Here is a 13,418-nt window from a genome sequence, read left to right on the forward strand (position 1 = left end):
GGAATGGGAAGTGTGAGACTTGATTGCACAGATAAGACCCCCATCAACAGTAATTCAGGGGCCATTAACTTTCACTCCCTTATCAGTATTTAGCTAAAAATGTTTGTGTATCTCTTGTAGAAAGTCAAGCCTGCTGACCTCCCCCCCTCCAACAGTAATTTAGGGATCATAAAACTTTCACTCCGCTATCAGTGCCTAGACAAAAAAAGTTTGTTTTCTGTTTTGCAGAACTCCTTTTAAGTGCGAACCAATCACATCCATATCTGTGCCTTGTCATAAGTATGTATGTTATAAGTGTGTATAAATATGCATGCCTCTTCAGATCCAATCCATTTAAGCCGGAAGAAGTACCCTGCGTTGGTACGAAAGCTCGCTATTATAACATCATGTATTTTTGTTAGCCATTAAAAGGTATCATATCTACAAGATTACGTCGTTTCTCTTGCTGAGAACAATCACATTTTGCTCTACTGGCTAACACGGTACCAGATCTTTGTAAAGATTTGTCAGTGATGGTGATCAATGAATGGAACAGGTTACCACAGGACGTGGTGATTTCTCCTTCAATGGAAGTCTTCAAACAGAGGCTGGACAGACATCTGTCTGGGATGATTTAGTGATCCTGCACTGAGCAGGGGGTTGGACCCGATGACCCCGGAGTTGGTCTCTTCCAACTCTACCATTCTATGATTCTATAAGTCAGTTTACCGACCAGTTGGTTTTTGGAGTATGAGTGGATATTAATAAACCCAGCAGAGGCACATTTAATCAACACTATTTTTTTCATCCTTGTGCAGCTCTGTGTGGCCTCCATATTTAGTCCGTATGTACATTTCAGTGCCCACTGTAACCAACCAGTGCTCAGATGTAGAGGGATTACAGAGAGCAAGTGTAATTGTTTTATCTCCCCCTATTTGCATATTACCCAGAGCAGCATGAATGGCCTTATAAGTCTCCTCACTCACTCAACCTTCTAGGTGCTCTCCCTAAGGCCTCATGTCCACGGGGAAAATCAGATCCGCTGCAGATTCTCCATGGAGAATCTGCAGCGGGTCCCTCCTGCCCCGCGGACATGGGCGCTGAAAATAGCAATTTAAAAGCATTTACCTATCCGTAGCGGGCGGGGACGCTCTGCTCTTCCTCACGGCCGGATCTTCATTTTCGGCCGGCGGATGAATTCCTCACGCCGGCGGCACGTCGCCGACGTGCCGCGCGCATGCGCCGGGCACATCCGCCGAGCCGAAGCAAGGGAGATGCGGCCGTGAGGAAGAGAAGACCTTCAGCGCCCGCTCCGGGTGAGTAATTCTTTTAAATTCCTATTTTTGGTCTCCGGACCGGACGGCTTCCATAGGCTTCAATAGAAGCCCGCGGGAGACCCGCATGAAAATGGAGCATGGTCCAGATTTTTTCATGCTCCATTTTTAAAAAAATCTCTTTTATTGACCATCCGCGGGTATTTATCTACCCGCTGGTGGTCAATGCATCCCTATGGGGTGCGGATCCGCGCGCGGGAGATCCGCTGCGGATCCTAAATCATATTTTCCCCGTGGACATGAGCCCTAAGGAGAGAAAATAGCATTCCAGCCCACATCACAGGCCTCTCGCTAGCCAAGCCAGAAACCTACTGCACACTGATGAGGGGCAAACACCCTGAAATAGCTGTCTGCGTATGGGTTCTGGCCTGGCTTTCAATTCCCAGTGATTGTTACAAGACTTGTATAAAGAGTCTAACATTGACTTGCAGGAATGCTGCCTTCCAATAGGTGACGCTGTCATCTCTCTTATTTAGGTAGTATCTATGCACCCTATATCTCCATGTCTATACTATGAATGAAATATAAAAAAAAACAATCCATTTTCGGAAGTGTGGGGGAAGCATCATAAAATGGGGTGCGGAAAAAACGTCAATTGTGTTGCACCAAATTTATAATGCCACAAGCAGCAGTTTGATAACTTTTCTCCAACTTTTGCCTGTATTTTAAATTATATACAATGCAACACTATCGACAACTCTCCCCCATAAACTTATGTTATTTACAGGGCATAAAAGGAGCTTTCTGTAGCCCATGTTTTAGCTTTAAACCAATGAAATTCCTGGGCCACCTGCCAGGAGTGCCAACAGCCAGGACACACACAGGAGGAGACTGAGGCAGCCTGTATGTGAGGAGACATGTAGTAGAATGTAGAGGGAAGTAAGGAGCACAGCAACTATATAAAGAAACTCAAGGAGAATGAGAGCTCACAGGCACAGACGACATCCACAGAGAAAACATCACCCTAGTGGCTCTCCATGGAACTTGAAATCTTCCTCATGTTTTTCCTGTGTGGCTGTGAGTAATGTTTTTCATTATTTTGAAATATAATGTCAAGTTGTGTTATCAATTCATATGTAATAAGACACATTTCCAAATTAATCCGCCACCTACTTTAGTATCACACATTTACAGTAACATTTTCTATCATATCGGCAAAGAAATTACTTTAGAACTAGAAGTGACACAAACATTTTCGTTTGTTTGAATAGATTTTGCGCAATAATCATCCCGTGTAAATTGCCCTTAAGGAATTGTACTTAAAATAGACATGCACTGGCTTCAGTGCCTTTTATTAGGTATATACCTAATTTGAGTGCTGATTGACCTTTCCTGGCCCCCTCGCTTGATCTCACTTTGCCACACTACGATTGTACTAAATACTTGCTACCTCACTGATACTGAAGCTCATCTGACTACTGCACACCATCCTCTTCCACATGTCCTAACTCTCCCATATCTGACCAATGGTTTCTACCAAAATATAGAATGACTCTAAAGTACACATCGTCTCACCAGAAAGCCAAATAGAATTGAGATATTGAGTGCAGGATGAATTGGGGTATCGACACAGCAGAAAATACAGAAAACTCAAACATAAAAGCAGCTTTCTAGATGCCTCAATAATAAAGCTATAAAATAATAAAAGTATAGGTTTTAATACAAATAAAACCAAAATATGTCCAAAATGTTTGTTTATTTTTTTTCTTTTATACTATGTAGAAAACAAAACAAAACACTAAACATTATATGTTAAATAATTACTTAAGTTATGTCAACTTGTTTTGTAGAACGGCGGGTATAGTCAAACTCCCATAACTCTAAAGCCGGGCTCACATAACTGTATCGGACGCTCGGAGCAGATCCCGGATCTGAGCCCCGCCTGTGACCTTGCATACAGCACTAACCTATATTGAGTATGGCCGCCTAGGCTCATAGGCAGTTATGCGCAGTACAAGTTTTTTTTTGTTTGTATTTCCCGCGCTTTCGCTTAGCGATGACGTGGTTAGCTGCAGCTGATGCGCAATGTTAATTGCATATGGGCTGAGGGTCAGACATCTACATTTACTTCAATTGAGGCAGTCTGTGTGGATTCCGTCGCAAAATACAGCATGCTGTGATTTTTCTTCCACTCACAGAATATTCGCAATTCGGATCTGCAAGTGTGAAGGAAAAATCTAAACTACATTCCGTTCAATGCCTGTGTTTTGCCACAAAAAGTCTGCTTGGACACAATCATGGATTCCGCAATTAAAATCCATTCATGTGAGACCACCTAAGGTCCTGTTCATACATGTGTAACTCCCATCCGTGTATTTCATGGACAGCACATGGACCTATTAGACTAGTCATATGTGCATTTTTCACATGGCCTGAGGGTCTGTGTGGAGAAAAATAAAGAAATTGCAGTATGTCCTATGTAGGTCAAAATCAAGATCATTAATCAGATTACAAAGTTGTGCCTAAGTGAAAGGGCCCTTATAGAAAACTCTCGATTACAGGATAAAGAGGAGCAAAATGACTGGATTCATAAAATGATGTGATCTGCTAAAGACAACGGATTACTAATTCTGCAATCCTTGTTACAACGCCCTGAATTATCCTTCTGTGCAATGTTAAGCTGTTTAAGGGTGTTTTCACACAGGTTTTTTTTAAATTTGCGGCAGTGTTTAGAGCCAAACCCAGAAGTGAATCCAGCAGGAAGAAGTCCTTCCTTTATATTTCCCATTCCTTTTAAATCCACTTCTGACTTTGGCACAAAAAGAACTGCATAAAAATCTATGGCTGCTGTCCAAAATATGTGAAGCAACCCTGAAGGCTCCTCTACGTGGGACAATTATCGTTAAAAAAAATAGTTGAAACAAGTGAAAGTGAATGACAATTGTGTAAACACAGCCAATGATGATCAGTCGCTGTAAAATGCTCGGAATGACCAATAATGCTTAACCCTTTCCAATCCAATTTGTATTCTGGCTTTCCTAGGGGGCTTACTCTTTTTCTGCTGTTATACAATGGCGCTATATGCTGGCTAAAGCCAGTACTGCATGAGGTGATACATTGGATAGGGTCCGACAGCAGAGAGGCTGGCAATATACAGTAAGAGAACTCTGACGGATGTCTTCCAACATCGGAGTTGTACAACCTTAAATCATAATGTCTTTAGACGTCAAGACTGTGGATTGGAGAGGGTTAACCCTTTGCAATCGAATTTTGGATTCAGGGTTTTCTAGGGGTTTTCTCTTTCTGCCATTATACAATAGTGCCATCTGCTGGCTAGAGCCAGTGCTGCCGTATGTGACATGCTGGAGAAGCCCCTGACAACAGAGCGGCCAGTAATATACAGTAAGAATACCCTGCCAGACGTCTTCTGATATCGGAGCTGTACAGGCTTCAATCATAATGTTGGAAGACGTCAGACAGTACATTGGAAAGGGTAACACAGGCCCGCTGTCTTCTTGTCCCAGCATTGTATGCCAGGTAGCCCCCTCATCCTTCCTTTTTTCCAAATTCCATTAAAGTCTATGGTAGATTTCTGTGTATCTCAGCAAAAGATAGGGCAAGACCTATCTTTTCTCGCTGCGTATAAGATCGGCAAAAATGGTCACGTATGTGCTATTGATCCCGGCGCTATTTTTTAGCGTTCATCTGAATGAACACATTGAATTCCAGTTAATAAGGTCTAAGGGAATTTTCACATGTAGCAGAAATGATGTGGATTTTCTGCCGCAGAATGGGCTACAGAAAATCCACCACATTTTACAGAACAGGCATTGTAGGTAAGATTTGAAGAAATCTCAACCACAAGCTGCAGGATAAATATGAAGTACTTTCTTAAAGTGGTTTTTGGGGCAAAAGCTCTTAACCTATAGATGGAACAAATTTTGCCTTGGCTGGCAGTATGGTGCAGAAGATTACCTTGTCTTGACCCATCAAAAAGCTATTGTTCTCTTATCTTAACACAACAAAACCCATTGTAAAGCAATTCAAAGTGTGAATAGCCCACCCTGATAGCAGAGTACTCAGTGATATCATGTCCCTTTACTCTTTAGCTTAACTCTTAAACCATCTGTATCCTTGGAACAGGTCATCAATAGTTAATCACCAGGGCCCTACTGCTCAGGATCCTCGGCTGATCGCCCAGCTCACTGTCATTGCAGCAGAGCCAGATGTCATCATTGCAGCAGAGCCAGATGTCATCATTGGGCTCGGGACCAGAAGTGCCATTGCCGGCTTCACTCCTATTAAAATCCATGGGAGCTGAATCCAGCTATTATACTTTCTGCACTTCTGCCTCGTACACTGGGGTTGGATCAGCCGATCACTGGGGATCCTGAGCGTCAGGTCCAGATTTCTCATTAGCACTCCAACACTATATATTATTAAATTAATTGGAACACACTTACCTGCGCGCGCTGAACGGTGGCACTGCGGAGTTGCCAGGTGAAGAGCATTCGGATAGTACAGCTACTTGCCCATCACAGAACCCAACTACTCAACGAATCCAGAAGTCTGGCTGATCTGGCAGTCAGGAGACTTGGTAAGGCCAGAATCACATGAGTGTATGTGTATTTGTGCACATGAGTGTATTTTACTGTTCTTTTTGCACCCGCATGGCATGTTCATTTGGGCGTGGCAAACAAAGACGCACCCATTGAAATGGCTAATTAGTCTAATGAGTTCCAGTTGTGTTCTTTTTTGAGCGCAATTACACACATCTAATCTAGCGTATTGCACGTGCATTTGTGCACACCCACCCCCTCCCCCATTGACCTCTATGGGGACCTTTTGTGCGCAAATTCATCGGAAAAATAAACACGCTGATGTATTTTTTTTGCGTAACTGAAATTTGTGTGCAAAATACAGGCATGTGAACAAACCCATTGTAATCCATTGGTTCTATTCTCTGCGTATTGCGCACGCATATACATTAGTGTAAATCTGGTCTTAGGACTCCTTCACACGACTATTTTGCCGCAATAAACGCTGACCGAAAATTGCGACCATCTGAAGCATTGGATTCCAATGTATCCATTCAGATGGGCGATATACGGCGTCTCTCTCTGCAGGGGGAGGAGGCTGAAAGAGCTGGGAGCAGTGCTCTGAGCTCCCGTCCCCTCTCTGCCTCCTCTCCACCCCCTGCACTATTTTCAATGAGGAGAGGCGGGACAGGGGTGGAGCTAATTACCGGAACTTAGCCCCACCCTCGTTCCACCTCCTCTCATTGCAAATAGTGCAGAGGGGCGGAGAGAAGGTGGAGAGGAGGCAGAGAGGGGGTGGGAGCTCAGAGCACTACTCCCGGATCTTCCAGCCTCCTCCCCCTGCAGAGAGAGAGAGACCGAATATCAGCTGGGCGTGAAAACCCAGCCGATATACGGTCGTCTGAATGCACCCTTAGGGAGAAGGTCAGTATAAAAGCAATGGGAGGGCAGGACTATATATGAATGCGCTCTGCACTGCATCCTATTGTGTCTACAAACTGGTGCTCTCATAGGTTTAATTAATTGCTGTCACTCTGACCCAGCTATGTTCCTCCATTCTTCTGGATTAACCCCTTCTGTTTTGACTTGGATTTGACTTACAGTAGGACTATCTGACTTCCAATTTGCCTGCTATCCTGATTATATGGTCCATCTTGATTATTTGACTCTGCTAAGCACTTCCCCCTGATGTGGATATCCTTTGACATTGGGGCGGCGTTCACACATGGCGGTTTTTTTTGTTGCCTTTTTGAGCCACAATGAAAAAAAAAGCGTAAAAAAAAAACAGATCCTGTCAAAAACCAGTATGCTTTCTCTCTCAAAAATATATGGATTGCTAAAAACTCACATTTTTTGAAAACATTTTTTTTTCAATGCTTTATTTTAATTGTGGCTCAAAGACGCCATGTGTGAACAAAGCTTTAGTCCTCTAGCGCGCTAACTTATTTAGAGCAGTTTGCTGTCCATGTTAATTCACAGGCAACATATGGCCCTATTATAGCCTACCGGCTATGCAGATTGACGTTTTTTCACGTGGACCATCGCAAAAAACTTATCGCATGTCCTATTCCTGTCTGTATCGCGGACGAGAAATAGGATATGCTAATGAATGTTTATGTGCCATGTCCATGCAAATCAATGTGTGTCGCTCCCGAGCATCTCATGCACAACTCGCACACACAGGAAGTGCGCACCCGACCAACAGCTGCTATTATTTTGTTTCTTCCCTGCAAAATGCAAGCGGAGCAGCACTGATTGCAGCCGGCACTCCCCATAGTCATTGAACTGAGAAGTCCAGGTGCCGGCTGCAATCGGTGTAGCTCCTTTTGTGTTTTGCAAGGAAGAAACATTGCTGTGTAACAGTAGCCTTAGGGTGCCTACCCACTAGCGATATGTTTTCTTGCGATGCGAGAGCAAGTGAAAACGCATGATTATGAAACCAATGATTTTCAATGGTTTCATACTCATTTGCGATTTTTCACTGCAGCCTCGCAGCGCTAAGACAAATCTACGATATTGCTCATTGTCTTTAATGGGACTGTCAGCAGCAGCGCCGGCCCCATTGAAAGCAATGGGGTAGCATCACAGAGTGCATTTCTGCCACGCAAATATACAGTGTGTTTACTGTTTACTCAGCCGAAGGGCACTTGTACCCGCGTATTTCACCTGCTCCCGCGTGTATTTGTGTGTGCAAATACACCACCTTTGCACACACAAATAAATGTGTACAAAATCATGTTGATTTTGTGCTTATGTGAACCGCAAATACGATTTCTGCATGTGTCGCATGCATTTATGCAAACCTTTTGACTTCAATGGGCCCTTGCGCTGTGCAAATGTGCACAAAATAGACTATTTTTTTTGTGCGACTGAAATGCGCAACCAAAATCCTCACTCGACCAAATCCATTGAAATCAATGGGTTATATTCACTGCGTATTACGTGCGCAAAGTTTGCTCACATAATAAGCTACACAGATACAGCTGTGTGTATCCGGCTTACTTCCCAATATTGACCCTGTGCTGGCTTATTACTCCCCAGCCTACCAGTCAGTGGCTACTCTGCAGATGTTAAAGTGCAGGAACCAATGGTAATTTCAACATGAATGTAGAAGTGCAATTGCCTCGTGTGGCACAGAGTGAAAGCTCTCGCCTACGACCTGAAGGTTGCAAGTTCAATCTCTGCGTGAATCAGGTAGCCAGCTCAAGGTTGACTGAGTCTTCCATCCTTCTGAGGGCGGTAAAATGAGTACCCAGCTTGGTGGGGGGTAATAAATAATAATTACCTGAAAGCGCTGCGGAATAAGTTGGCGCTATACAAATACCAAGATTTTTATTTAATTGCTAAACAGACAATTACCCTGAGGCAAACTTCACACAGGCGAGGGTGATATCGGGCCGTGAATCATGACCCGATGTCGTACTTGTCATTCATTTGAAAGCCCCGAGGATGCGAGGCATTTTCATGTGATAACAGCCTTGCATCACTTCAGGGATGTTGGGAATCTTGTGGAGTTTCTCCCATTGTTTTCAATGAGAGACCTCGCATAGAGTGCACTTTGCATACCGTGCAATGCTGCCGCCCAATGGGAGAGCAGGCACAGGACATGCCACAATTCGATTCTCGCATCGCTGTGCCATGCAGGGAAAAAAAAATCGCTCATGTGTATGACCCCATTCAAAAAAATGGGGTTCATATTTGTGCGTCTTGCAACGCACAAATCTCACGCGTATGTTTCACCCGTGTGAAGCCAGCCTAACACTATCATTACAGTGAAGGGATAAATGTAATGTCATTGGAAAATAAAACACAGTGCCGTCAATGTTAACATCAATTTGGGGTCACGGGGGACTTTTCAAATTCATTGAACTTGATGGTTATGTAAAACCAATGCCCGGCACTCCTTGTCTATTAGTACATACAAAGATGAATGATGCATTCAGAGTTAAACTTCCTAGCATTTGGTTGCTGGCAGAGCACACCGCACATTGCGAAACCACACAGGAAAATGTGAATGGAGTACCATTCATTTGAGAAAGGGATGAGGGTTTTGTCATGGAAGCAACAAGCTTACTTCCGTCTTCCTTTTGGACAATTTAAAACTTTGATTACCACTCTAGGCTACACATGGCTTGAAGTGCAAACAAAGTGCAAGCAGTCGTCCAGATCAAGCTGGAAAGACACATAAATCATGTAGCCACAAAAGTCTACTCTGACTTCTATTTACAGCATGTAAAGCAAGACATCCGACAGCTACATTGTGAGGAGCACTTACTACTGTAATGTGATGTACATGCAAGAGGGTGGGTTCCATAGCAAATATCAAAATGGGCCCCAATCATGGTACTGGCTTTTGCCACTGAGGAAAAAGTAATCTGGTGTTTGCTTTCCCCTCCACAATCAGCTCAGGCACATTCTGCACCCTCTTGTTTACCTGCCGAGGGGATCTCTGCATAGGGTCTTGCCACCTAATAAGAAATGGAATGGAACCAACCAGGGCAGTGGCCTAATACCAGGGGCGTACCTAAAGGCTCAGGGACCCAAGTGCAAAAGTTCAGCTCGGGGCCCCCCCTTGGGCCTCCACCCCACACTCCCCCTTACCCATACCTAGATCGTGCTACATACATGATCTGCCCCTTGGCGTAATCTTTCCAAACATGACGCATTTCCTGAACATGAAAATTTGTTTGTAGCCCCGCAGGCCACTCTCACACACACTGCTCTTTACCACTATTAGCATGGTGTCCAGAGCGCCGTACAACACTCCCATAGATTTTAATGAGCTTACTCAAATCTGCGCTCAAACACGGTGTTTCTAACGCTGTGATTTTCGAGAGCTGTCTGTTCTATTTTTGCATTTCGTGATTTTTAACACACCTCCTCACCCATCACAATGATGGGGTGCATTAAAAGGCGCTGTCACGCGCTGTAATCTGTGTTCGAAAACGCTGCTCGAAATTCCGGTAAAAATGCCATGATTTCAAGCTGCTTTTTCTGAACACGTGTGAGAGCGGCCTTAGGGTGGTTCATGTTTTTGTTGTACTTTAGAACCACAATTAAGAAAAACACATAAAAAACCTGCATGCAATATTTAAGGACTGCGTACGCTATTAAGGAGCTGCAGACACAATTAAAAACTGCATGCGATTTTGATGCGTTTTTTAATTGTCAGCCGGCACATGAAAGATCCGAGGCTGCGGGGCGCGGGTGAGTACGCGCTACTCTCTGCAGGCGCCCGGGTTGGGTCCCACGGCGAGAATTATCGCTGCCGGATCCGACCCGGCCGTCTGCAGGTGGCCTAAGGGAGAAACTGTCAGTTTACTCTGACTGACAACATTTGCTAAGATTTCAGTCCTCCAGTCTGTAGTGCCTTGGAAAACAATGCAAACATAGAAATCAAAGGATCAGAAATGTTTAATGAAAACCATTTACAAAAAGTCGCAATTTCCAACAACATATTGTACACATTTGCCCTCTTTTATTCTTTTAATCAAAGTCTTTAAGATATGTAGCTTCTGTAAGCAGAACTGAGTTTACATTCCCAAATTGAACTTGTGAAATTTTCTAATATATCTAATACATTAGTGGTGGGTTTTTAGTGACTGGATGAATTAGCATTAATAAGATAAAACCCAACATATATATTATAAATATGGCTGCAGTTGGGCTACAGGTTTGTGTGACCCTCTTTAATCCACCAGCAGCATTACAATCACAGAGTGATAAGCATAATGTTAAAAAAACTTTTAGTATAAACTTGAATTGCATTTGTATTTTTTATTACATATTGTTCTATTAACCCCTTAAGGTGGGTTTCGACGGGACGAATGTCGAGCAAACCCGTCCTTGTGTGTCCTCGCTCCTGTGCTCCTGCACAGTAGCTAGTAGGGCTGGCTCACTCACAGAGCAGCCAGCAGGGGGCAGGGCGGCTGCGGGAGATTTCTCTCCTCACGCTCCCCCGCCCCTCTCTGTAGACATAACACAGTGGCCGTTCAGTACTGAATGGCCTCTATTTACACTGAATGATGAGCGATCAGCTTATTGTCCATCATTTATGCGGCATAAACGATGGACAATAAGCTGATCGCTCAGTGTAAATAGCAGCCGTTCAGTACTGAATGGCCGCTGTGTTATATCTAGGGAGAGGGGCAGGGGAGCGAGAAGAGAGAAATTTCCTGCAGCCTCTCTGCTGAGAGCTAACGATACTAGCTCCCGTGCAGGTGCACAGGAGCGAGTATGTGCGGGGACGAGTGTTGGAAATTGTTTGCTCAACAGTCATCCCGTCTAAAAGGGCCTTTAACGACCATGTACAGTAAATTTATGGTGCTTGGTACTAGGCTTTTATCCTAGCCAAAAGTAAAAATATAGCTCAGGATTAAAAGCCCTGTAATGGAGCAGGTTGGCTCCTCGGGTGTTAGTCACAGCCCAGGACCCAGAGGAGAAGTGGTTTTTAACCGCTTTTGCCTTCTCCTTTACAGGCTACATAGCGCTCAATAAGCACTATGTAGTGAAGAGAAATAGCAGAAGAGTTACTTCCGCTATTTGACCCGGTAATTACGTGACCGTTGGATGCCTCCTGCAAAGGTATTCTGTTTTCCCTGTAACTGAGGCTCCTATGGATGCCTCAGCTACAGTAGAGAAGTGAAAAATCCAAAAAAAAGAGACAAATGTGAATGACTCCCAGAGGTCTTATATGATGTCATGGGGGACATAGATAGTAAAAAATTGTTATAAAGATAAGTGTTTGTTTTTTTTTCAAATCAAATTTTATTAGGATTTTCAGAGTTTAGAGACAGACCCTTCCACAAGGGAGTCACGACATTTCACTATTCAAAATATAGAAGCTAATATCAATGTTAAGTCAGCTCCTCTAAACTTGCATACATTTCAACATAACAAGAAATTCAAGGGGAAAGTGAGTATGGGGGATATGGGTAAGGAAAAGTAGGATGGGCGATCCCTAGAATTTTAATAAGCGCGGCCTGTCTTTCATCAAGCAGAACCTGCTCAGTGCACCAATATCTGCGTCCATAAAAATAAGTTTAAAAAGCAATTACAGAATACAATAAAAATATATGTATAAAAAAGAAAATGAGCCAATCGAAATTGTCGCTATATGCACCTTGTAATCCAAGACTATACAAATTATATATTAAAACGTCTGAAACAATGAAAAAAAGGTTTGGTACCGTGTTAGCCAGTAGAGCAAAATGAGATTGTTCCCAGCAAGAGAAACCAAGTAATCTTGTAGATACGATACCTTTTAATGGCTAACAAACAAAAATATATGATGTTATACCGAGCTTTCCAACATAATGAAATAAATCCGAAGAGGCATGCATATATATACACACATACATACAGTATGACAAGGCACAGACCTGGATGTGATTAATTTGCACTTAAAAGGATATCACAACAGGATGAGTAGAGAAATAAATGCATACTTAAATATGTGAAGGTTTTATGGTCTCTGAATTAGTGTTAGGGGGTCACCAGGCCAGAGTGTTATCTGTGCTATAGATTTCTCATACTTCCAAGTCATGCATGAAACCTCTTGAAGAATTTAGCCCTCTGTTGAAAGTGTCAAAAGTTGTTAGAAATTTGTACTCCCAAATTGTTCTATAGCTTTGTGATTTGAAATTGCCTTTTAATATAGTGACTTTCATGTGTTCTATGTTGTGTCCGTGATTAGAAAACTGCTCTGCCACAGGTAATTCTGTCTTTATTTCTTTAATTGTATGGTGGTGAGATCTCATTCTCGCTTTCAGTTTTTCCTCTGTTTATCCAACATAAAGGCCCAACAGGACATTTACTGCACAGGATCAGGTACACAACATCGGACGTGAAACATGTGAATGTCCCCGGGATCTTATAGTCCTGCTATGTGTTGGGGATCTGTATCCTGTCCGCAGTCAGTATATGTGAGCAGGTCTTACAGCTCCTTATATTACAGGGATAAGTTCCTTTTTGTGTGCCAGAGGGTAATGCACTCCTGATTATACAGTTCCTCAAATTAGGAGGTTGCCTGTAACACAGAAGAGGAGGGTCCGGGAATATGGTTTAGAGACGGTCATCCTTGCATAGGGTATGATGGAGTATCTTTGTGGTTTTCCTTATTACATAT

At 43.3% G+C, this 13,418-nt stretch overlaps 1 protein-coding gene across 1 annotated transcript in view; it reads left to right on the plus strand.

The window, feature by feature from the left end:
* The first annotated feature begins 2,115 nt into the window (after positions 1-2,115).
* Positions 2,116-13,418, plus strand: part of PLA2G10 (phospholipase A2 group X) — a 35,920-nt gene continuing 24,617 nt past the window's right edge. The window contains exon 1 of the mRNA XM_066576194.1: positions 2,116-2,330. Within this exon, the coding sequence (XP_066432291.1) occupies positions 2,291-2,330 (40 nt within the window). The 5' untranslated portion in view covers positions 2,116-2,290. The remainder of the gene's footprint in view (positions 2,331-13,418) is intronic.

The sequence above is a fragment of the Eleutherodactylus coqui genome, chromosome 8 (genome assembly GCF_035609145.1).
Source record: "Eleutherodactylus coqui strain aEleCoq1 chromosome 8, aEleCoq1.hap1, whole genome shotgun sequence".
NCBI lineage: Eukaryota > Metazoa > Chordata > Amphibia > Anura > Eleutherodactylidae > Eleutherodactylus > Eleutherodactylus coqui.